At 35.9% G+C, this 26,603-nt stretch overlaps 1 protein-coding gene across 4 annotated transcripts in view; it reads right to left on the reverse strand.

The window, feature by feature from the left end:
* Positions 1-26,108, reverse strand: part of SAMD13 (sterile alpha motif domain containing 13) — a 58,291-nt gene extending 32,183 nt beyond the window's left edge. Inside the window, exons 1-2 of one of the 4 annotated variants that reach the window (XM_081308552.1) lie at positions 25,957-26,108; positions 21,191-21,275 (exon numbers count right to left, since the gene is read on the reverse strand). In XM_081308552.1, the coding sequence (XP_081164678.1) occupies positions 21,191-21,243 (53 nt within the window). In that variant the 5' untranslated portion in view covers positions 21,244-21,275; positions 25,957-26,108. Of the gene's footprint in view, positions 1-21,190; positions 21,276-21,791; positions 21,910-22,762; positions 22,859-24,904; positions 24,941-25,956 lie in introns of those variants that run through there. The other 3 variants (XM_081308553.1, XM_081308550.1, XM_081308551.1) reach the window with 3 other exon arrangements.
* Positions 26,109-26,603: the final 495 nt, after the last annotated feature.

The following is a 26,603-nucleotide window of genomic DNA, read 5'->3' on the forward strand; positions in this document are numbered from 1 at the left end:
AGAAAAAGATGAATCTCCATATCATATACAACCACAAGACTGGAATCCTAGTTAGGAAAAGATATAGCCCATGCTTGTACAAATATGTATACTTCACTGTCATGTGTATCTAAAAATACAAAATTTTTTTAAAAAAGATTCAATGAGAAAAAAATACTACAGGTCAATATCCTTGATAACAGAAGAAAAAATCTTCAGAAAAATAATCAAATTCAACAGCACCTTCAAAGAATAATGCACCATAACCAAATGTGGTTTATTTCTGGGAAACAAGGACAGTTGAACATAAAAAATTAATCACTATGATGCACCACATTAACAGAATGAAAAATAAAAATTCCATGATCCTCTTGATACAGAAAATGTTTGACAAAATTCAACACCTTTTTAGATGAAATCATTATACACAAGAGATTCTTGCATTCCCATGGTATTACAGCACTATTCACAGAAGCTAAGATAGGGAATCAACCTGGAGGATAGTTTCCTCTCCATCAACGGATAAATAAAGAAAATGTGGTATATAGACACAATGGAATATTACTCAGCCATAAAAAGAATGGAACTAGAAATTATTATGTAAGTGAAAAAAGCCAGACACAGAAATAAAAATACCACATCATGATGAATAATGTTTTCACTCATTTGTGGAAACTAAATGTCAATCCTACAAAAAATGGAGTAGAATAGTGGTCACTGGAGACTAGGAAGGGATGGGAGTAAGGGAGAATGAAAAGAAATTAAGGGACACTAAAACACAGCGAGAGTTTGTTTTGATTTTTTATAGCACAGTAGGGGTAATTACTTGTTAAAAAATCCATGGTATATTTCAAAATGACTAGAAGAGTTTTAAATTCCAAACACATAAAATGATTCACATTTGAAGAGATGGAAGTGCTTATTACTGTGATTTAATTATTATATGGGTATACATGTATCAAATTTTAATGAACTCCAAAAAGATGTACAAACATCTCAAAAAAAATTTGATACTCTTTCACAATAAAAACTCTCAACTTTACTTCATCTCAGTAAAGACCATATATTAAAAGACTATAGCTAACACCATATTCAATGGTGAAAACTGAAAGCCTTTCCATGAATTTCAGTAACAAGGCAAGGATGCCATCCTTGCCACTTTTATTCAACATAGTGCTGAAAGTCCCACCAGGAGCCACAGCACTGCAAGTACTACCTCTTGCAAAAAGGCAAGAAAAAGAAATAAAAGCATCCAAATTAGAAAGAAAGAAATGTTCCCATTTACAGCTGATATGATTTTACGTATATAAAATCCTAAACTTTCCACAGAAAAGTTGTTACAACTAATGCATTTTAGTAAAATTGCAGTATACAAATCAGCATATAAAAATTAGTTGTATTTCTATACTGTGGTAATGAATCACCTGAAAAGAAAATTAGAAAAACAATTCCATTTATGATAGTATCAAAAAAAAACACAAAATATTTAGCAATGTTTTAAGCAATTAAAGAAGTGACCCATTGAAAATCATCAAACATTGATGAAAGAAATTAAAGAAGACACAAACAGAAACAGATCTGATGTTTATAGATCAGAGGACTTAATATTGTTCAAATGTCTAAGTACCCAAAGAAATCTATGGATTCAATGCAATTCCTACCAACATCTCCATAACATTTCTTTTTTTTTTAACAATTTTATTTTTTTAATGCATTTTTGAGAGAGAGAGAGAGAGAGAGAGAGAGAGAGAGAGAGAGAGAGAGAGAGAGAATTTCAATATTTATTTTTCAGTTTTTGGTGTACACAACATCTTTGTTTGTATGTGGTGCTGAGGATCGAACCTGGGCCGCACGCATGAACTCTGTCACTGAGCCACATCCCCAGCCCCCCATAACATTTCTTATAGAAATTAAAATTAAAAATAATTGGTTCACCTATAACCAAAGCAGACCTTAAACAGTCAAAATTGTCTTGAAAAGGAACAAAGCTGCAGGCATCACACTTTTGGTTTCAAAACGCATTACAAAGCTTCAGTATATTTAAGCAGCATGATACTGGCATAAAGGTAGACATATAGACCAGGGAGAACTGGGGCTGTAGCTCAGTGACAGAGTTCATTAGCACCAAAAAAGAAAGAAAATGGGCACATAGCTCAATGTCACAGAACAGAAAACCTAGAAATAAATTCACACACATATGGTCAAATAATCTTTAACATGGGTGCCATGAAACACAATGGGAAAAGGACACTGTGTTCAACAAATGTCACTGGGAAAACTGGACATTGATATGCAAAATAATGAAATTATCTTACCCTTAAGTGCATATCAATTAAAAATGGATTAAAGATCTATAAACAGAAGATCTGAAACTATAAAACTCCTAGAAGAAAACACAGGGGGAAAAACCTCAAGACATTGTTCTTGGTAAGATTTTGTGGATAAGATGACCAAAACACAGGCAACAAAAGCAAAAATAGACAAGTGGGACTACACCAAACTAAAAGCTTTCTGCCCAGCAAAGTAAACAATCAATAGACTAAGAGGGTAGCCTGTGGAATGGGAAAAAAAATTAGCAAACCATATTTCTGATATATCCAAAATATGTAAGGATCTCCTCAATAGAAAAAAACTAATAACTCTATTGGAAAATAGTCTAAGGACTTGAATATATATATCTCTTCAAAGAAGACACAAATGACCAACAGGTATATGAAAGAAGGCTCAGTGACACTAATCATCAGGAAAACCACAATGAGATATCATTTCACACTATTTAGGATGCTCCTATCAAAACAACAAAGACAAATGCTGGCAAAATGAGGATAAATTGGAACCCTTGAATTCTGTTTGTGGGAATGCAAAAATGGTACATCTGCTATGGAAAATAATATGTTGGTTCTTCAACAAATTAAAAATAGAATTACCATATGATTCATCAATTCAACTTCTGGGTGTTATCTGAAAGTATTGAAATTGAGATCTCAAAGAGATATTAACACTCCCATGTTCACGGCAACACCATTAACAAAAGCCAATATGTGTAACAACTGAAATGCCCATTATTGCATGAATGCCTAAAAAAAAAAAAAAAAAAAAAAAAGGAAAATATTTTCATTTGTGGCAACATGGAAGAGCCTTGAGGAAATTATGCTACTGAAATAAGCCAATCATAGAAAGACAAATTCTACATGATTCTAATTAAATGAAATATCTAAAATAATCAAACTTAATGAGGCAAATAATAGAATAGTGGCTGATAGAGTTCGGAGGCTCTACCTCTGATTAGCAACAGGCTGTTGCTAATCAACTTGCATAAAACTTCAGTTGTACAAAATGAATAAGTTCTAGAGATCTGCTACACAACACTGTGGCTAAGCATAACAATACTGTACAATACTCTTGAAATTTTAAGAGGGTGAATTCCATATTAAGATTTTTTGGGAAGAAATGAAAGAAGGAAGGGAGGGAGGGAGGGAGGGAGGGAGGAGGAAGAAGTCATAGCACATTCTAACTTATTCTACTGTGTATCTGCAGAAGGGCCACAACATCAAACCCTGATTAAAAAGATCACTTTTCAGGTTTGAATATTGGCTTCAATTTGTTTCTTTACTTTCTATTTAGCTATTTATTATGTGTTGAGAGTTTTATTCTACTTTCCTTTGCTTTCAGTATAAAGCTTTTTAGCATCACGATCACCCTCCACGGCAGATTGCTACTCCCTGAGAAGAAGAGTATACCAGGAATCATTATGTAACTGCAGTCAGACAGAGTCAGGGCAGCTCGTGGTTAGGAAGAGACAAAAGTTGACATGATGAAAAGAAAGCACCGGGAACTAGCTAATAAGCTGGATAAAAACTCTTCATTGCTTTCAAAGAACATACATTCAAGGACTGCTGATTAATGTGATGCTGCTGGAGAACAGGTTTAAGAGTATGTAAACAAAAGCCGAAGCAGTGATCAGGCACACATTTACTACTTACTTAAGTTTCCCATTCCTCTCTCCCTGAGGAGCCAGAGCAGCCTTCCAGGAAAACAACCAAAACCCTATGAAATAATTTACTCAATTTTTAAATTTTTTTAAAATTTTATTTACTCTTGTTAGTTATATATGACAGCAGAATGCAATTCAATTCATATTACACAAATAGAGCAAAAATTTTCATGATTCTGGCTGAACACAAAGTAGAATCACACCATTCATTTTTTCATATATGTACTTAGGGTAATGATGTCCATCTCATTCCACTGTCTTTCCTACAGTCATTCCTCTTCTCCCCTCCCTCCCCTTTGCTCTATCTAAAGTTCCCTCTATTCCTCCAATGCTCCCTGCCCCATCCATTATGAATCAGCATCCTTTTTTCAGAGAAGACATTCAGCATTTGGTTTTTTGGGATTGACTTACTTCACTTAGCATTATATTCTCCAACTACATCCATTTACCTGCAAATGCCATGATTTTATTCTCCTTTAATGCTGAGTAATATTCCATTGTGTGTGTGTATGTGTGTGTATATATATATATATATTTTCTTTATCGGTTCATCTACTTAAAGGTATCTAGATTGGATCCACAATTTAGCTATTGTATATTGTGCTGCTATAAACATTGATGTGGCTGTGTCCCTGTAGTATGCTGTTTTTAAGTCCTTTGGTTATAGACCAAGGAGAGGGATAGCTGGGTCAAATTCCCAGTTTTCCCAGGAATCTCCATACTGCTTTCCATATTGGCTGCACCAATTTGCAGTCCCACCAGCAATCTAAGAGTGTGCCCTTTTCCCCACGTTCTCGCCAACACTTATTGTTGTTTGTATTCTTAACAGCTGCCAGTCTGACTGGAGTGAGATGAAATCTCAGAGTAGTTTTGACTTGCATTTCTCTAACTGCTAGAGATGTTGAACATTTTTTCATATATTTGTTGGTAGATTGTATATCATCTTCTGAGAAGAGTCTGTTCACTTTCTTGGCCCATTTATCGATTGTTTTTTTTTTTTTTTTGGTATTAAGATTTTTGAGTTCTTTATATACCCTAGAGATTAGTGCTCTATGTGATGTGAAAGTGGTAAAAATTTGCTCCCATTATGTAGGCTCTCTATTCATTTCAATGATTGTTTCTTTTGCTGAAAAGAAAGTTTTGAATTTAAATCCATCCCATTTATCGATTATTAATTTTACTTCTTGTACTATAGGAGTCTTATTAAAAAGAAGTCGAGGCCTAATCCGACATGATGGAGATTTGGGCCTTTTTCTTCTATTAGATGCAGGGTCTCTGGTTTAATTCCTAGGTCCTTGATCCACTTTGAGTTGAGTTTTGTGCATGGTGAGAGATAGGGGTTTAATTTCATTTTGTTGCATATGGATTTCCAGTTTTCCCAGCACCATTTGTTGAAGAGGCTATATTTTCTCCAATATATGTTTTTGGCACCTTTGTCTAATATAATTGTATTTATGTGGGTTTGTCTCTGTGTCCTCTATTCTGTACCATTGTTCTACATGTCTATTTTGGTGCCCATACCATGCCATTTTTGTTACTGTTACACTGTAGTACAGTTTAAGGTCTGGTATAGTGATGTCACTTGCTTCACTCTTCTTGTTAAGGATTGCTTTAGCTATTCTGGGTCTCTTATTTTTCCAGGTGAGTTTCATGACTGCTTTTTCTATTTCTATGAGGAATGTCATTGGGATTTTGATTGGATTTGCATTAAATTTGTATAGTGCTTTTGGTAGTATGGCATTTTGACAATGTTAATTCTGCCTATCCAAGAACAAGAGAGATCTTTCCATCTTCTAAGATCTTCTTTAATTTCTTTTTTTAATGCTCTGTAGTTTTTGTTATAGAGGACTTTCACCTGTTTCGTTAGGTTGATTCCAAAGTATTTTACTTTTTTTGAGGCTATTGTAAATAGGGTAGTTTTCCTTGTTTCTAATTCAGAGGATTTGTCACTTACATACAGAAATGCCTTTGATTTATGAGTGTTGATTTTATATCCTGCTACTTTGCTGAATTCATTCACTAGTTGTAGAAGTTTTCTGTTGGAATTTTTTGGGTCTTCTACGTATAGAGTCATGTCATCAGCAAATAGTGCTAATTTGAGTTCTTCTTTTCCTATCTGTATCCCTTTAATTTCTTTCATCTGTCTAATTGCTCTGGCTAGTGTTTCAAGATCTATGTTAAATAGAAGTGGTTAAAGAGGGCATTCCTGCCTTGTTCCAGTTTTTAGAGGGAATGCTTTCAATTTTTCTCCATTTATAATGATGTTGGCCTGTGGCTTAGCATAGATAACTTCTATAATGTTGAGATAAGTACCTATTATCCCTATTATCTTTCGATGAGAAGGTTTTGAATTTGAATCCATCCCATTTATTGATTATTGATTTTACTTCTTGTATATAGGAGTCTTATTAAAGAAGTCAGGGCCTAATCTGACATGATAAAGATTTGAGCCTTTTTCTTCTATTAGATGCATAAAGATCATTCGATTCTTATCTTTAAGTCTATTGATTTGATGAATTATATTTATTGATTTCTGTATGCTGAACCAACCCTGCATCCCTGGGATGAATCCCACTTGATTGTGGTGCACCATCTTTTTGATATGTTTTTGTATTTGATTTGCCAGAATTTTATTGAGAATTTTTGCATCTATGTTCATTAGAGATATTGGTCTGAAGTTTTCTTTCTTTGATGTGTCTTTGCCTGGTTTTGGAATCAGGGTGATATTGGTCTCATAGAATGAGTTTGGAAGTGTTCCCTCTTTTTCTATTTCATGAAATAATTTGAAGAGTATTGGTATTAGTTCTTCTTTAAAAGACTTGTAGAACTCAGCTGTGTATCCATCTGGTCCTGGACTTTTCTTGGTTGGTAGGCTTCTGATGGTGGCTTCTATTTCATTGCTTGAAATTATTCTGTTTTAACTGTGTATGTCATCCTGGTTCCATTTGGGCAAATCATGTGACTCTAGAAATTTGTCGATGCCTTTGGTATTTTCTATTTTACTGGAGTACAATTTTTCAAAATAATTTCTAATTATCTTCTGTAATGTCCTTTGTGATATTTCCTTTTTCATCACAGATGTTAGTAATTGAATGAATTTTTCTCTCTCCTCTTCGTAAGCATGGCTAAAGGTTTATCAATTTTATTTATTTTTTCAAAGAATTAGCTTTTTGTTTTGACAATTTTTTCAACTATTTCTGTTGTTTCATTTCATTTCAGCTCTGATTTAACTATTTCCTGTCTTCTACAACTTTGGTGTTGATTTTTTCTTCTTTTTTGGGGGCTTTGAGATGTAATGTTAGGTAATTTATTTGTTGGCTTTTTCTTCTTTTAAGGAATGAACTCCATGCAATGAACTTTCCCCTTAGTACTGCCTTCATCATGTCCCAGAGATTTTTATATGTTGTATCAGTGTTTTCATTTACCTCTAAGAATTTTGAAATCTATTCTTTGATATATTTTGCAACCCATCGCTCATTTAATAGCATATTATTTAGTCTCCAGTTGTTGGAATAGCTTTTATTTCTTATTTTATCATTGATTTCTAATTTCATTCCATTATGATCTGATAGAATCCTGGCTAGTATCTCTACTTTTGTGTTTGCTAAGAGTTGCTTTGTGGCATAATATATGGTCTATTTTAGAGAAGGATCCACATGCTTCTAAGAAGATAGTGTATTCACTCAATGATCAATGAAATATTCTATATATGTCAGTTAAGTCCAAGTTATTATTTTATTGAGTTCTACAGTTTCTTCACTCAGCTTTTGTTTGAAAGATCTAAAATAAAAGCTAGAATCATGGCAATAACTATATTTATCTATGGTTCAGGTGCCCAACCCTAGTCTTGCCACCTGGGATAATCATCTTTCTCAATCTCATGTTTAGTCAACCTTCCCTTAGTGCACATATGTAAGAACTTCTCTTGAATATACACTTGTATCTTTCAATAGCCACTAGTAACATGTGGCTACTGAGCATTTAACATTTGACAGGAAAACTAAATTTTAATTTAATTTACATATAATTAAAAACTTGGAAGTGGTACAAAATATGTCTGTTAACACGACTCCATTGTTTTGCTCCACCTACATTTCATTTTAGCAATGCCATCCCACAGGATGCTGTTGCCGAATTAAAGTTCACACATCAGGTGTGTGTCCTTCCTAGTACTACACATATACAAATCACCCATTTAGTAGTTTGTGTCAATAGACTGATTCACTTCTAATGACTCTTTCCTATGAATCCATGTAACATTGTAATGTGTTGGTTGAGTATTTGCAGACAGTATGAGTTATGAAGATTCCCTTCTGTGCTGTAATTGGTAATTAAATTGATAGATGTGTAATTGTTTTCATTATTACATAATTAAATATTTTAATTAAAAATAAGGAGACACATTTTAAAAAGAAGTGTAACTGAGATAAGATGCAGAAACTAATACTGGGACAATAAAGGAAAAAGGGCCCTGGAATAAGGTATGTTCACAATATTTTGAATAAGTTATAATTTCTTAGAACAAAATGAGCAAATGTTGTTTATTGTGTATAACAAATGGTAAAAATATGAAATGAATATTATTAGGAGACATTTTCAGCAAAAAGAGTGAATTTGATAAGTTTCTTCTCAAAAATCAAAAAAAAAAAAAGAATTAATGAAAGCAATCACCTGAAATAAACATTAAACATTCAAGAAAACACTTTAAAGAGATCTAAAACAAAATAGGAGCTTATAGCTTCATTTAGTAGAAATGGATGGGGATCTTGTTAAAAAAACAAAACAAAACAAAACAAATTTTTTATCCCAATGGACATCTGGTTATTTTGGTTCTGTTAAAGTATTATAAGAAAAGCCTAAAAAGGTACTTCAGAAAAAGTGAAAGATTTTCCAAACAAACCATCAAATCATTGTCAAAAGAATACAAGGTCTTCTAGAAACAGAATCCAAAACCAACTGATTAAAACTTGAAAAACCACAAGTGTTTTTCTTTAGCTTTAGATAAAACTATAATATAAAAGATGCTGCCAAGTTAATACATGAGACATGTTTTATCTCAAAAGACTTCTAACATTATGAAGAAATGGCAATTTACAATCTGAAAAATTGAACTCATTATTTAGGTACTTTTAAATCATTTGCTTCTGCCACAAGAATTTCATCTATATATGAACAAATTAAATTATAAGGCAATGGATGGTGCTTTGTGTTAGGTTAAAAAAACACCAAGGCTTACTGTAATTGTGAAACAAGAGATCAATGTTTACTTTATTGTTTCATTCCACTGTATAATATCTATGTTCAACTTCCTGAAGTGAACTTTGAATAGTGTTATAGATACCATTATTAAATTGTTCAGCACATTTTTGCCAATAGTATTGCTCAATACCAGTAATGAAACTGTTAAAAGAAATAGAAGATAATAAATTTAACAATCTATATTATTTGCCAGGGCTTAATGGTTAAGTTCTGGAAGAGTTTTACAAATATTTGTAGTACTGGTGAAACTAATTAAATATTTGATTAAAATAAAAAGAATGCTATCTAAATATTCAAGAATTAAAGACAAAAATGGAAGAGTAATTTGTTTCTTTGTTGATATTACACTGCATACAAATGAGCTAAATTTGAAGATACAAGAAGGAAAACCGATTTTTGACCTAACTAAATAAGTACAAAGTTTTTATGTTTTGAAATTGCAACTTTACAGAATATAATAAAATAATGACTTTAAACATTCTTCTAACATGGACAAGCTTAAAGAAAAAAATTAAACAATGGTTTATTGACACTGATAAACTTATAGTTGCTTATCAATTCATATATACCTCTGAATTCAATGATAATAATATTAAGTTGACATGTGCATTCATAAACTTATTTAACTTGGACAGACGTAGTTTTGGGACAAACACACTTCAGCTTTGAAGTTAAATCAAGATAAATCAGTTGTGTCAATGTGAATGCAAATATGACAAGAAAATTATATTTTGGTACTGGGTTCAGTTTTTGCAAAACTTTTAAGTATATTTAGAAAATTAGTTGGGGATGTGATTCTACTTTTTCAACTGTAAATTTTATGAAATCTAAATGCAGATCAAGTATTGTCAAGTATGTCCAAAGAAATTTTTAGGTCCAACTGGAGTTGTACTATAAATCTACTAATCAATGTACTTAGAAAATTTAGGATAAAGGGGGATTCAAAATAGACAGACAAGTAGAGAAAGGCTGCATTCCTAATTGTTCACTGACTCGCTGCTACTCATTGAGGTGGGTGAAATGGATTTAACTAAAATTCAATATTGGACATTCAGAATATCTTTGAGATTCAGAATGTGGGTATGTTTAAAAAGAAGAAAGAATACATTGGAACCAAGCCAGTTGCAGCAGCTGCAGTGGCGCTGGTTTACCACAGAGGGAGGGAGAGCACAGAGAGGAACAGATTTGGTATGGAAAAACCTGAAACCAGAAAAGAACCCAAACTCAGCACATCCAGAGGCTGCACTGTGCGTGGGTGCTTGAAATGTGCTCTGTTTCCCAACTGGTCACGGAGAGCTGAGGTGGGAGCCGTCTTGAGGTGACTATCACAACACGAGACTGGATCAGGGTCACTCCAGGTGAATTGGGCTGGCAACGAAAAAATCACACAAACACAGAAAATATCCAAACCCTGGTATTTACTCGGGAGAGCTGTTTGACAAAACATTCCACCAAAATAAGGCAGAGGTGTAATATTACAAGAAAACAAGGAGTCGGGTTCAGAGGGTGAAGTCTTGGTGATGTCTTGGTCAACAGTTTGACTGACATCATGGAAAGCCACACCCATCTCAGATGCTGCATGGGGATCATAGGCAGAGTGAGAGAAAAGGACACATACATTGCACAGCCCAGTCAGAGCAAACTCAGTCCAGTCCCCTCATATGCTCAAATGTGCATAGCTCACACACACAGCCATGGCTGGCTCACAACAGGTGACCATGCTGCAGCTGCTCCCATGGGAGCCAGGAGATCACAGCAAATACTGCCATACTGTCCCAGCAAGTGCCTACTTTGTGGCCTAGTGTGCACCTAGCAGAAAGTAAGTACATCAGGCACAGAGAAGATTTACCCAGAGGATTTGAGTCAGAAAAGCAAAGGAAGGCCTAAATCCTTTCTCCTTTGAGTATGGTAACTCAAGTGACCAGTTGATGCGGGTAGGGAATCTGATCAGGCAGGTGTGGAAACATTCAGGGATTAAACCTGAGAAGGCTGTGTACCTGAACAGCAGAGTGTGTGGAGGACTGGCTCCCCTGCCCCATGAGAAGAATTCTTGGGATGCTCCTGAGATCCTGACCCCCAACCAAGATTGGCAACTGCCAGGCCCTAGGGATGTGTTGATCTAATCTCTTCAGAGCAGACACCAACAAAGCCTCTGAGGCCTGATTCCCCAGAAGCTGGAACTCCTCCCATTGATCTCTGCAGCAGCCCCATCCTGGGAGGGCACCCACTCCAACTAATAGTACTTCCCACTCCATCCTACTTCATACTGTTGAGAAAGGAAACTGAGACTTATTTCAAACAGCTTCAGTCTTAGGCCATTCCAGCTGACAACTCAGAAAGCAACAAAGAAAGAGGAAGGGGTTAGCAACCCCAGGCCCTGCTCTTTTTCTGAGTACACAGCTCAAGAAAAACTGGAATGAAAGACAGTAGGGCATAGACAGTGACCATCCATTCTTGTCAACTATTTTGAACACCTCAGTGGTGACTATTCTGTCATTTTTCATTAAAAATCTTTATATTTTTCTTTCTTTGTGTGTGTTCATATGTGTGCATGTGTGCATTCCTGTGGTGGTGACTGGTCCAGGGACATATATGCATACACATGTTTGTTTATTTTTTTCTCATTGAGCTTTTTTAATGTACTTATTTTTCTTGCCTTGTCTTTTGAGGGTTAGGGTTTGGGGGCTTGTATAGTTTGGTTTTGTTCTGTAATGTTTTCATTTGTTTGTTTCTCTTGTTTTTCTTTCTGTCTTTTCTTCTCCCACCAACAGCCAATTCTGCTGTTGTGTTCTTTCTCTCTTCTTTGCTTTGTTTCTACTATTTTTCTCCTCCTTCCTGCTACAGCTCTTCTGCATTCTCTATGTTCACTTTTTGAAATTGTAAACTCTTTTCTACCTTGCTAGCACATTTTCTTTTCTCTTCATTAGCTGTAGTTTTACCAACTTTAAGAATAAATTGTTCCATATAATTCCTGGCTCCACCATTAATGCTGATGCAATTATTACTGCCTGCTGTGGATGATATAGGTGACACCTACTGTTTCCTATAAAGCCTAGGATCTAGTTCATGGTTATTGTTTTTTACTGGTGACAATTTCTGACCCTGACACTCATGTTTTTTGTGGTAATTAATGTCACACATGTCACAATAGTAAATGGGTATTTATTTTAATGCTGTATGTTATTTGCATCTGTTGTTGCTGTTGTTTATTTTCCCCTGTTCTGGGAGGTGCTTGGAACTGACAGAAACACTACAAGTTTACAGGGTAGACACTCTGTTGTTGAACTACACTCTTCCAAGAAACAGAGTGTAACTTGCTCCCCATACAAATTGATGACACTTAATCTTCAGCTTTACCTTAATATAAAGAATAGAAGACAAAACCCCAACTAACAACCAGGCCCCAAGTAGAAACAGATAAGGGGAAGGCTGCATGGGCCCACTTACAGACATCTACTGCTACAGCAAAAACAGAATTAATGCAAAGACTGTGGATACCACAACTACTCGGGTATCTTTATCTAGATTACTCTAGGACACTTTGTCAAGTAAAGACCATGCCCTAAAATGGCCCCCACATAATAGTAGAAAATAAATACCTACCAACAGATGCATAAACCCAACAAAGGAATATAGAAAATATGGGGAAAAAACCAAAGTAACACAAAACCTCCTAAAGTTCGTAATCACCAGCAACTGACCCAAAAGATACTGAAGTAGATGAAATATCAGCTAAAGAATTCAAAAGAATCATTATAAAAACAATCAATGAATTCCAAGAGAACACAGGAAAAACAAGTGAATGAATTAAGGAAGTCAGTATAGAATATGAATGAGAAATTAAATAAGGAGTTAGAAATATTGAAAAAGAAACAAATGGAAATCTTGGAAATGAAAGACATAATAAATCAAATAAAATGTTTAGTTGAAAGTCTCTCTAATAGACTAGACTAAACAAAGAATCTCAGAACTGGAAGACAAACTGGCCAGACTTAAACATTTAGAAAGCACTTAAGAAAAGAAAATAAGTAACTATGATCAGAATATACAAGAACTCTGGAAACACAGTAAGAGACCAATTTATGAATCACTGGAATTAAGGAGGGTTGTGAGACGCAGGCTAATGAAATTAATAACCTCTTCAGGGAAATAATAACAAAAAAATTTCCAAACCATGAGAATGAGATGGATATCCAGATACAGAAGACATTCAGAATTTCAAATACACAAGATCAAAAAAAGAATCTCTCCACAACACATTATAATTAAGATGCTTAACATGAAGAACAAGGATAACATTTTTAAAACCTCAAGAGAAAAATGTAAGGTCACATTTAGAGGCAAACCTGTCAGAATTGCTTCCAATTTTTCAGTGCAAACTCTAAAAGCCAGAAGCATTTGGAATGATATGTTCCAAGAACTGAAAGAAAATAACTGCCAACCAAGATTGTTATATCCAGCAAAATTCTCTTTCAAAATTGAAAAGGAGCTCTTTCCTTCACTGTTATCCAGCTACCAGTAACAGACGAGGCCATGGGTTTCTGAGACCTGGAAAGCCCAGCTGGCTTTCAGATGCTCAATGATTACATGGTGGACAAGAGCTACATCGAGGGGTATGTGCCATTACAAGCAGATGTGGCAGTATTTGAATCAGTCTCTGGCGGACCACCTGCAGACTTGTGCCATGCCCTATGTTGGTATAATCACATCAAGTCTTATGAAAAGGAAAAGGCTAGCATTCCTGGAGTGAAGAAAGCTTTGGGCAAGTATGGCCCTGCCAAGGTGGAAGATACCACAGGGAGTGGAGCTACAGAGAACAAAGATGATGATGCCATACATCTCTTTTATCTGATGAGGAGGAAAGTGAAGAAGCAAAGGGGCTAAGGGAGGAATGCCTTGCACAGTATGAGTCAAAGAAAGCCAAAAAACCTGCACTTGTCGCCATGTCTTCCATCTTACTAGATGTGAAACCTTGGGATGATGAGTCGAATATAAAAACATTAAAAAATAAGACATTAAAAAACAAGACCTAAGTATATGTTGTTTGGAAGAGATGCACCTTACAGGCAAAGACCACTATAGGATGAAAATTGACATACAATGCAAATGGAATCCCAAAACAAGCAGGAATAGTTATTCTCATATCTGACAAAGCAGACTTCAAACCAAAATCATGGAGAGAGACAAAGAAGGTCACTTCACACTGATAAAGGGAACAATCCAACAAGAAGATAAAATAATAATAAATATGTATGCTTCAAAAATTGGTGCAAATAATTACACAAAAGAGACACTACTTGAATTGAAGACCCCAGTATAATAATACTGGGTGATTTAAACACACCTCTCTCATCATTAGATAAGTCATGCAGAAAATGAAACTCTTTGGACCTGAGAAATACTATAAATAAAATGAACTTAACAACAGCTGAATACACTTTCTTCTCTGTGGCTCATAAAACCTTCTAAAAAATTGACTATATTCTGGGCCACAAAGCAACTCTTAGCAAGTACAAAAAAATTATGTAATTCCTTGCATCTTATTAGATCATAATGGAATAAAATTAGATATCAACATGACAAAACCCTATGGAAACTATATAAACACATAGAGATTGAACAATAGTTTTGAATGATGAACAGTTTAGAAAGAAGAAATTAAGGGAGAAATTTAAAAATTCTTAGACTCAAATGAAAACAGTGATACAACATACCAGAACTTTTGGAATGATTTAAAGGCAGTTCTAAGGGGAAAGTTTATAACTATGAGTGCCTACATAAGAAAATAAAAAAGATCACCAACAACCCAATTTTGTATCTCACAGCTCTTCGAAAGAGAAAATCCAACCAATTCTAAAATCAGTAGAAAGAAAGAATTAATATCAGAGCTGAAATCAATGAAATTGAGAATACAAAAAACAATAGAAAGTACCAATAAACAAAGAGTTGGTTCTTTGAAAAGATAAAAAAGACTTAGCCAAACTAACGAGAGAGAGAGAGAGAGAGAGAGAGAGAGAGAGAGAGAGAGAGAGAGAGAAGAGGAGAGAGAGGAGAGAGGAAGCCAAATTAAAAAATTAGAGACGAAAAAGGAGAAATCACCACAGACATTACAGGTATTCATCAGGTCATTAGGGACTATTTTGAAAATTCTGCCTCCATTAAATTAGAAAACTTAGAAGAAATGGATACATTACTAGACAAATATGATCTGCCAAAACTAGATCAAGAGACATAGATATCCTAGACAGATTAATAACTAGCAATGAGATAGAAGCAGTAATAAAAAGTCTTTCAACAAAGAAAAGCTCATGACCAGATGAATTCTCAGCTGAATTCTACCAAAAGTTTAAAGAAGAACAGTTATTAATACTCCTCAAATTATTCCATGAAATAGAAAGGATGAAGCACTTCCAAACTCATTTTATGCAGCTAGTATTACACTCACACCAAAACCAGATAAGGACACATCAAGAAAAGCATCCCAGGACAAACAAAAACCAAACCAAAACAAAAATCCTAGTATATTTATAAGAATATAAAAAACATCCACCATCCAACAAGGCATGATTATATAGTCTAGCTTTCAATAAAAAAATAACCATACATGCAAAGAAGTATGAAAATACAATCCACAATGGGAAGAAAAATCAGTAAACTAAATTGAGAAATCATCTAAATGATAAAATTAATAGATAGGGACATAGAAACATATTAAGGATATATTCTATATGTTCATGAAGCTAGAGAAAAGACTGAAAATATTAAGTAGAGATATGGAATAAATCTTTGAAAAAGACCAAGTCTAACTTTTAGAGGTAATAGCTATGCTGTCTGAAATGAAAAATTCCTGGGAGCCGGTACACAACTATAATCCCAGCAGCTTCGGAGGCCGAGACAAGAGGATCGCAAGTTCAAAGCCAGCCTCAGCACTGGCGAGGTGCTAAGCAACTTTTTATTAGAGACCCTGTCTCTAATAAAATACAAAATTGGACTGGGGATGTGGCTCAGTGATTGAGTCCTCCTGAATTCAATCCCTGGTACCAAAAAACAAAACAAAACAAACAAAAAAACATGGAGTCAGATTAACAAGAGATGAAAAAACTTTTTTGATGTTTTAGGTTGCTATACTTTATGGACACTGTCAAATTTCAAATAGACTAAGGCAGAAACCATATGATTAAAATGCACATTCAAAGATAACTGATAGTGAAATCCTTACACACACATACATATAAACATAACTTAAGAGAGAATTAACTCTTTTCTTACTGGTTTATATATGATCCAGTAAAGTACACAAGCCAGCAAGCACATCTGAATAGTTTAATTTAATTATAAATTATGCCTCTAAACAAAGTAACAGATTCCATTTATCCTGCTTTTAATCTAGAAGAATTTAGGCATACTTGAAATAATTAAGTGATAATGATTTTTATGATACTTTCTTATGAGTAGAATAATCGTGTCAAAATTCAAAAATTATTTGGTGGATTTTAAGTGCTTATATGATAAATCTACAAATTAATCTGGTGTAATATTCTACTGATAGCATCCTGCCTTCCCATATAAAAGCATAATCTGTTTCTTCTACAGAATCTTTTGACAGTGTTCTTCAACTTGTTCATACTCATCTGATGAGATTTTATAAGTGTACTTATTTCATAGTTATTTCAAATTGTTTCTTCATTATGTATTCTACTATCACATATAATTTGCCATTATATATTAGCTCTGATCTGGTGATATTAACACTATTTATTTACTTATTTATTATTTGTTGTGATTAGTTTATACATGACAATAGAATGCATTTTGACACATCGTACCCAAATGGTGCACAACTTCCCATTCCTCTGCCTGCACATGGTGCTGAGTTGGGATGAAAAATTTTAAAGAAAAGGTTAGTAAACTTAAATGCAAAGAAATAGAATCTTATCAGATGAATACAAGACAGAAAAAAATGAACAGAGCCTCAGTGAATTTTGGAACTATATCAAGTAATTAAATGTAGACATAAGTGGATAAATAGTTGAAAACTTTCTAGACTTGATGAAAACTAAGTCCTCACAGAGACCTAAGACACAAAACAAATCCCAAGCATAAGAAACACAAGTCTCATAATCAAATTGCTTAAAATATAAATGACAAAAAAAATGTTAAAGGCAGATGGGGGGGGGACATATATACAAGAGAACAAACATAAGAAAAAGACTAAGATGAGCCAGATACAGTAGCTTAAGTGTGTAATTCCAACAACTTGGGAGGCTGAAACAGGAGCATTGCAAATTCCAGGCCAAAATAAAAATATCCTCAGTAACTTAGCAAGACCTTGTCTCTAAATTAATTAATATATTAATTATTTAAAAACAGGGCTGGGGATGGGGATGTAGCTTGGTGGTAAAATGCTCCCAGGCTAAATCCCCAGTACCAAAAAAAAAAAAAAAAAAAAAAAAAAAAAACTAAGATGAGGATCAAACAAGAATGCCTGCTTTTACCAGGTTTCCCCAATATTTTACTGTTGGTTCTACTTGGTGTGATAAAAATGGAAAATATAAATAAAAGGTATCCATAGTTAAGAGGCAGAAGTAAAATATAACTGTCTATGTTTTTAAAACTATAAATTTATTATGAATTACAAATAATAAATGAGTTAGAGGTTATAGAACACAAGATCAAATACAATCAATTGTATTTCTTTATAGTAGCAATAAGCCACTAGAAATTCAAAATAAAAAATCAATACTGCTTATAGTAGCATAAAAAAACATGAAATATGTAGGGATGCATCTGACAAAAATGTGTAACCTCTGTACACTGAAAACTACACAACACTGCTAAGAGAAAGTAAAGTATACCTCAATAATTGGAAAAACATACCATGTTCATTTATTGGAAGACACAGTATTGTTAAGATGTCCGCTCTTGCCAAAATGACTGATGCCAATGTCAATTGAAATGCCAGCAGGTATTTTGTTTGTTTGTTTTGTGGAAATTGGCAAGCTGAATATAAAATTACCATGGAAATGTAAAGAGCCAAACAATCTTGAAAAAGACCAACAAAGTTAAGTGGCTTAACACTACTTGATTTCAGACTATAGTTATCAAAGCTATAGTCATCAAAGCAGTGTTGTGTTGGTGCGTGTGTGTGTGTGTGTGTGTGTGTGTGTGTGTGTGTGAAAAGCAACAGAACAGAATAGAGAGTCTAGAAATAGACCCATGCATGTATGATTGATTATTTTTCAATAAAGTTGAAGGAGCATTGAACGAACGGTGCTGGAAAATTTGGATATCCACAGGCAAAAAAACAGCTACTATCACCAACAAAAAAACTTAAATTCTTATTTCATATTTCACAAAAAATTAACTCAAAAATCACAGTCCTGCTGGGCATGGTGGCCTACATCTGTAATCCCAGCAGCTCTGGAGGCTGAGGCAGGAAGATCACAAGTTCAAAGAGAGCCTCAGCAATTTAGTAAGGTGTTAAGCAACTTGGAGCAGAGTTCAAAGCCAGCCTCAGTAACGGCAAGGTGCTTGCAACTCATTGAGACCCTGTCTCTAAATAAAATAGAAAGTAGGGCTGTGGATGTGGTTCAGTGGTCGAGTGCCCCTGAGTTCAATCCCTGTTTACCCCCCACCCCCCAAAAGCCATAGCCCTAAACCCTAAACCCATAAAAAAACATTTATAAGAAAATGGAGAAAATCATTGAGACTTTGTTTAGGCAAAGATTTCTTAAATATGACATGAAAAGCATAATCCATAAAAGGAAAAATTGATAAATAAGACTTTGTCAGAACTAAAAAAATGTTTGCACTTTCAAGAACATTGTAGAGAGAATAAAAAGACAAGCCACATGCTGGGAGAAAATATTTTCAAATCTTATATATGATGAAGAACTTGTATTAGCATTATATAAAAACCTTCTATGCAACAAATATGAAAAAATAATAAACCAATAAAAGAGGAAAAAATATCTGAATAATACTACATCTAAGAAGATATACGAAATTCAAATAAGCACATGAAAACATGCTCCACATCACTTGTCACTAGGGAAATAAAAGTTAAACCTATACCAAATATAATGTCTAATATGAAAAAGATTGGTCATACCAAGTTCACAAGGACATAGGACAACTTATGTACTCACAGTCTACTGTAGGAATGTGTATGGAACAACCAGTTTGAAAAATAATCTGTCAGTTTGTTAAAAATTAAATACACACCTATCATAACCTACCCAATACCATTCCTCTTCCATGGAAGATAAATGAAAACATATGTCCACAGAATAGACCTGTACTAGATCAAAGCAGCTTAATTTGTAACATCTAAAAAAATGGAAACAACTCAAATATCTATCATCATATAGATGGACAGTTATTAATCTGTTTTATATCCAAATAATGAAATATTAGTAACAAAAAGTAATGAACTATGTAATAACATGAATAAATCACAAAAGAATTATTTCTAGTGAGACACCAGACCATATATACATATATACAAATTTCTAGAAAAATCAAACTAATTTGTAGTGATAACATTTCAATGGTAGCCCAGGGATACAAGGGCAGCAAAGAGAAGGTGAGATTATAAAGGGTTATAAGGTAACTGGGGATAAAGGATACATTCATTATCATAACTGTGGCAGTGGTTTCACAGGTATATGCAAATGTCAAAACTTACCAAATTTTATATTTTAAGCACATGTAATTTGTTATATTTCAATAAAGTTATTAGCTTAAATTTATTAAAATTAGGCAAAATTTAGAGCTCAGTATATCAGTTAACACTAGTCCCCTTTCAAGTTCTTAACTGCAATATATAGTGGCTACCATTTTGGCCATCACAAGCACAGAATATTTCCATGACTGCTACAACTACCACTGGACAGCAATCATCTACCTCATAAAGAAGGATCCATTTCTTTCATTCCTCCTCCATCTCTCTATGTTCAACTTTAAGAATGGGAGTAAGCATGGCAGTGTGGCATTAATATACAAATTACATGAGAATTTTAGAAGCAGAATTTATTAAGTTAATTTTAATGTAATTTTGCTGTGAAGCAAAATATGCTTCTATTCATAAACATAGCACACTGTCTCCTAATTTAGATATCACAATTTCTATGGATTACATTTAATTAGTTTCTTCCAATATTCAAATTGACAATTTTAAACCAAATAGATAAAACTGTCCCAGAATTTATTTTCTCTTTGTAATCAAGCTTCAATACAACTCTTAAATATGAATATACAGTTTTAGTATACTCATTGATATCTTTCGAATTAGCTTTGCCCTGATTTAGAATATAATGCTATATAATACAATTGAATTTTCTTAATTAAAAAAAATCAAGCATTTAACCCATACACAATAAATATAATCAGAAGTTTCAAATGTGGGAACAGATATTAAAATAGAACACCATGGTAGGCACTGAGATATTTCACATTCAAGGAACAGTTTAAAAAATCAGGGCAGAGAAGTTGTTAAACTTAGTAGTCTGACTGAAGCGTTTCTCTTCTTTAACTATAGCTCTCAGTTTTGAGAGTTGGAGGTTATTTATTTTTTTAAAAAAAGGAAGAAGAAAAAAGAATCAAACTCCATTTTCTGCCCCTATCCTAGTAGCCTATAGACTTGGAAGGCAGAGTCTATGTTTATTTTGTTTTTGTTTCTAGGGAATACAGGGCTGAAATCCTCAATCTTCCTGGTTCCATAGACTGCTACACTGATCTGTGCCCATTTTGGTATCTGAGTCATGCCTACCTTGGAAATGCAATACAGAAAAATGCAACTGAAGTTGGGTAAGAGACCAAGAAGGCTGGTGGCCAGTGTAGACAAACCAAGACAACCCCCCAAATGTGTACTGTAGTCGATAAGCAAGACCTGTAAAAATAGAAACCAAGTCCCTCCGTTGTTTGCAGAAGCAGAACTCAGAAGCCAGCTTCACTTACTTTTTTACACCGACAGAGCCATTTTCCTTGTTTTCCATGTCAACAGATAGCATGGGAAGGCTGCAGGGTTTCTTTACTTCAGCAACTAATCAATAAGGGAGAAAAGCTTGTGTTTAATTCTGAGAAGGTGAGAGCAGAATATATATTCTGAATCAGACATAATGGTTCCTTTTTACAGCTTCACACCAGTTCACGTATGTTTGTTTAAATCTCTAGTTCCCTGAGCGATTGGATAGATGTGATTAAACCTAAACAACTGAAGGAGACAGATGAATTGGGGTGCTTTCATCTGTACTGGCACTCCCAGCCTTGACAATAAGCATTTGCAAATGAAATTGAATCCTTGGTCAAAACAAGTGCTGTGTGACCTGGCACAGCTTCCTCTGGGTGCCAAGCTTTCACTTAAGATATTGCAACTCATAAATGAGTCGAAGTGGAGGAAAAAAAAATCCCCCTTTTCCTGCCCCCTCCCACCATAGACTGTGATTTCTTTTATTGATTTTTCTTTTTTTCTTTTTTTGTCCACTCCCTCTACTCCCAGATTTTTTTCATTGTAATGCAGGAGCGCACTTACAGCTTTTGTCAGCAAGTATCCCCCTACCTCACATATTCTCAATGAAAGCCTCAAAAACCAGTCTGGGAGATGACCATGCTGTTAGTAAAGCAAGAAGCTCACACACACACAAAAAAAAGCCAGATCGTCCTTAGTACAGAAAGGTGGTGCTGGTGTGTGTGTGTGTGTGTGTGTGTGTGTGTGTGTGTGTAAGCGAGGGTAGGCAGCTCATTCAATTTATATAAAATCACCAAAACATTTAAGAAGATATAGTAACATCTACCACTCTTTTTGTTTGTAGGATGAGGACTGTGAAAAAAAATGAAAACCCTCCACAATTAAATAGGCAATTAACACGATGAAAAAGCTAGGAACAAAACTGCTTCAAGAAAAGAAAAACAAAACAAAACAAACAAAAACCCAGAAACAAAATAAAACAGAAAAAACTAATCCCGGAAACGTGGTTTGTTCTTATTCAGCTGAAGCCATCAATTAAATACATTTCCTTTCAAATCACTTTATACTTCGGCACTCCTTCTCCAGGGATCACTCTGATATGGCAAGTGCATCATTTAGTATATTCACAAGATTTTTTATCACTGTTAGAGAAGTAGATGATTAACAAATAACACCGTAAGTGTGGGATGATCTTCACTCCTGAAACACACACACACACACACACACACACACACACACACACACAAACTTCCAGGTGCTAAACCACTTAGATCTCTGCCAAGAAAACCAACATTAATCTACACATAGCTATCAGCATACATCCCCACACCGGCACAGAGTAGGCAGGAAGCAGTGCTGCTGCTCCAGGCTACCAGAAGGATTTCACTTCAGTTGGAAACTGTTACACATTCACCATTTTCTAAGCATCTCAGAAACAAAACAAAACAAAACACTCACAATGATACTCTGCAACATCACACTACATTGTCTTATTACTATTATTTTCTTTCTTTCCTATTTCTTTTTTTTTTTTTTTGTGGAAGAGTAAAAAGAAAACCTACCTATAAGCAACTAAAACATATCATATTTTTATAGGCTTATCAAGAACAGCCAAAGAAACCCCAATGTTTTCTTTCACAAAGTAGGCTGGCAAAGGAATTCAATAAGGAGGTACAATTTGACACAGTGAAATAAAACCAGGCTGGCTCTCAGCCAACATGACGTTAGGAATCACACACAAGCTGCACCAACTGCCTTCTGGTTCATGGCTGACTTTTTAAAGCTACAGTGTGCCTGTTCACTTTGGCTAACTACCTTCAGCACAATTAGTGGAAGTGGATGAATCATGGGTCCAAAACCCGCAGAATTTTCCCTGCACCTGTCTTGTACTAAGAAAAACAAGCTGTCTTAATAGGTCTCTTCATTTTCTCCCACCCCTTCACGGTTGCTACATGTCTTTACTGAATGCCATGTTTCAAAACTATTTCTTTTTTTCTCCCCTGTGGGAAAAATAAGATGAGCCCATGGCTTACAGGCTCTACTCAGGGAACAATCAGAAGCTGGAGTCCTGCCTTACTCGTTTTTCCTAATAGAGAAATAAGGACAAAGTTCCTAGCGCTGGCTTTTAAGTAATCTCTTTGTGAGAATGAGGAACTACTGCCCAGTAGCAAATCCCTTTCCTTCATTATGCAGGAAGTAGCATATTTCACAGAGGATGGAAAATAGATGACCAGATCTCCTGAAAACACCCACATTCTTTTATTTTGGCATTCATCTTATCCAGTGAAACCAACAAAAACTCAAACAGAAACAAAGACTTATTCTACAAAAGGAAAACAACTAGTTCTGTGAGGTTTGATTTCATTTATCCCAGTTACATAAAAAGCATAATCCAACAAATGCAAACAACATTTACAGCCCATGAGAACCTGGTACTGTGTATGAGTCACATAAAAATAAGAAAATATATTGCCAACTCCCAAATACATAGTCTCTCCCACTATCATCCTAAATCCCAATTTAGGAAATGGGGGGTAGACTAGAGAGGCTAGTCTACCTATAAGTTCCATATAAGTTTCCTTGGTCAGTCTCACAGTTCCTTGGTTTGGCTGGGAAACACTTGTGTGTGTATGGGGGTGGGGGAGAGGAATCACAAAAACTGTTCTTTACACATATAGAAAACATTCATGATTACTTCTTCATTGAAATAAACACCAATCAACATTTGGATACTTTTAGGTCAAAATAGGCACAAAACTTTTCAGAACACACGCACAACTCCCAGAATTATTCTGGAAAAAAATATCTGCTACTGTGATGTTGTTTAGACTTCAGGCAGAATTGAGAAGAAAGTGGCTTGCCTCCAATTTCTTTAGTAATCTTTAAGGGGCATTAGGAGATCAGTAACTATGATCTAAATTTGGAACCTGAATTGCAAAGTCAAAAATTTTTCCCTTACTTATTCTGGGAATGAGATTACAAATCTTCAATTTCCTGAAAGACCACTGCTGAGAAATACTTTTAGTACTCTCCTCACCCATCTTTTCCATTGCCCTCTTGCAAAAGCAAACAATCATGAAATAGGGACCAATTTTAAGTGTTCAAATATTTTTAGTATTTTTTTTTTTTGGTGGATGTGTCACCACTGCTGTTCAAAATCATGTACTCTAATGAAGATAAAGAGCTTTTGACAAAGATTCCATAATGCTTTTGAACTTGATCTGAAATTCCTGAACCATTTTCCAACTAAATCCAAGGACGAGAACTGGACTTTGAGTCCTGTGAGCAGTGGAGCCACAAGGAGGGTATCCTGACAGCACTGCTGAGAACAAAAGTATACTTGGCTCACCATTCTTGAAGGGAAAGAGGCAAATAAAATGTAGTTACACCCAATTCTTCCTTAGATACACTCACAGGAGGAAAGATTCTGTGAAGCTTTTCCAAGCATTTTTTTCCCTTACATATAGAAAAGGACATCCCCTCCCGCCTTGCCTGCTGTGTTCAAAAGTTTGCCAGTTAAACAAAGTGTTAGGTTTCAGAAAGTGCTGTTAGAAATCAGTCCTATTTGATAAAAAAAAAAAAAAAAAAAAAAAGTGAGCCACAGAGGCATTCTAAACTATGACAACAGGAGGTTTCACTTACCAGTGAGTTTCTAACTTTGGTAATAAACTAACATTTATGAATATAAATATACTAGTACTCACCCACTCCCTCCTCACATGCGCGGGCAAACAGTTTGACATTAACTCTTTTCTCAAATGACAAGAATGATCTGAAGGTACACAGTGTGTATGTATGATGCGTGTACTGCGGTAAATATCGTGTGTTATATGTGTTTGTTATGTGTCCTATGTGTGGATATAGAACTCATGGTATGTAGTGTATGTTTGTGTGTGTGTATGTGGTGGTGGTGGGGCAAACAAATAAGGATTCAGCACATTATACGATGTGCTAAAATAACTTTGGAGGTCCTGGCATCAGGGATTTGGAGCAGAAAATATGAGCCCATTTGGAAGTACACTCAAACGGGGTGGGGGGTGGGAGGGGGATTTGTGCCTCCATTGGCTTCTTTTATTGATCGGCACTCATCCCCCAGGCAGTACAGACTCCTAATGGAAAGCCAGCTATGTACTAAAGAAGCCACCCGCCAGGGCCCCTGTCCCGGATCTCCTCCACGAAGTAGCCGAGGGCAGGGGCGAGCTCTAGAGTCCCGAAGGGCGTCTCAAGGGAAAAGGAAGCATATCCTGGAGAAGAGGCAGTGGGTGTGGGGACAGGACACAGCCTCTTGGACCTGCGCCTCCAGCAGAGAGTAAAACGACTCGTGTGGCACGTTCCAAAGAGAGTGGAAAGTTTCTGGCTGAAACTTTCAAAGAGAAACAGTGCCAGGTCTTTGGTCTGGGGACTCCCCGGTGGAGCCCGTTTTGGAAAAGGGATTTGGGGGGTGTGGCGCGAGCTCTGCCTCCACCCTGTCCCGTCCTGCACGCTCGGTCCCGCAGCCCCCGGCTCGCCCCGGTTCTCTGCGGAACTGGGCACGCTTCTGCCCCCAATTCCACTCCAGGACAGAGTGACAAGAGTCCACGCCCGTGAGTGCAACAAGCTGCGGGAGCGCTGGACACACAGAAGACACGAGGGAGGGCGGGGCGCTTTTTTTCTTTTCCTTTTTTCACCAGTGTGGTGATCTTTGCTTCTTTTCATCCTGGAGAGGGGAGAGGGCGGGCGCGTTCCCAGGCCCTCGCCGCACGTGCCCATCACTTACCTCCCGCACTGCCGCGCCGGGAGGTTTGCCCCGCGCAGAGCTCGGCGGCCGCCACGCGCCGAGCCCCGAGCAGCCGGCCGGACGCGCGCGGCACGCCGGGAGTTGTAGTCCACCGTGGGCCGGCGGGGGTCCGAGAGGTGTGGGCGCGGGGAAGCCGAGTGCAGAGCCCAGAGGGAAGGGCCCTGGTAGGGGCCCTGTGAATGTGAGGGAGGACGCTTGCAGAAACTTAAAACTTCCAGAGAGTTGAGGTCAGGGGGAGCATTCTAGAGAGATTTTTAAAGTGGAGGCTTTAAGGTAATCCCATTTGCTTCCTGTTTTACTTGCTCATGATAACCCTGCTGAAGTTTAAGCTGGACTTTGGCAGTAATAATAACTAGAGATTTCCCGGGTCAATATTATTTAGGGCTCTACTCTCTATTCGCCCCATTCAGTCTTTGCTTGAAACACCTATTCAGTTGCTCACAAAATAACTCAGTTGAAGCCCTGGACATGCAAAGGGAGGGTGAGTAATTGCACCTTGCATTTGTAGAACGCTCAACAGCACTCTTTACAAAGCACTTTTACTTCAGCGTTTCATTATGTTAGAACCATAAAGCAACACTGGAATTTAGTTAGAGAAAAAGTAAAGTTGCAGAAAGTTTTGTGTA

The sequence above is a fragment of the Spermophilus citellus genome, assembly GCF_964194105.1.
Source record: "Spermophilus citellus genome assembly, chromosome: 9".
NCBI classification, from domain to species: Eukaryota; Metazoa; Chordata; class Mammalia; order Rodentia; family Sciuridae; genus Spermophilus; species Spermophilus citellus.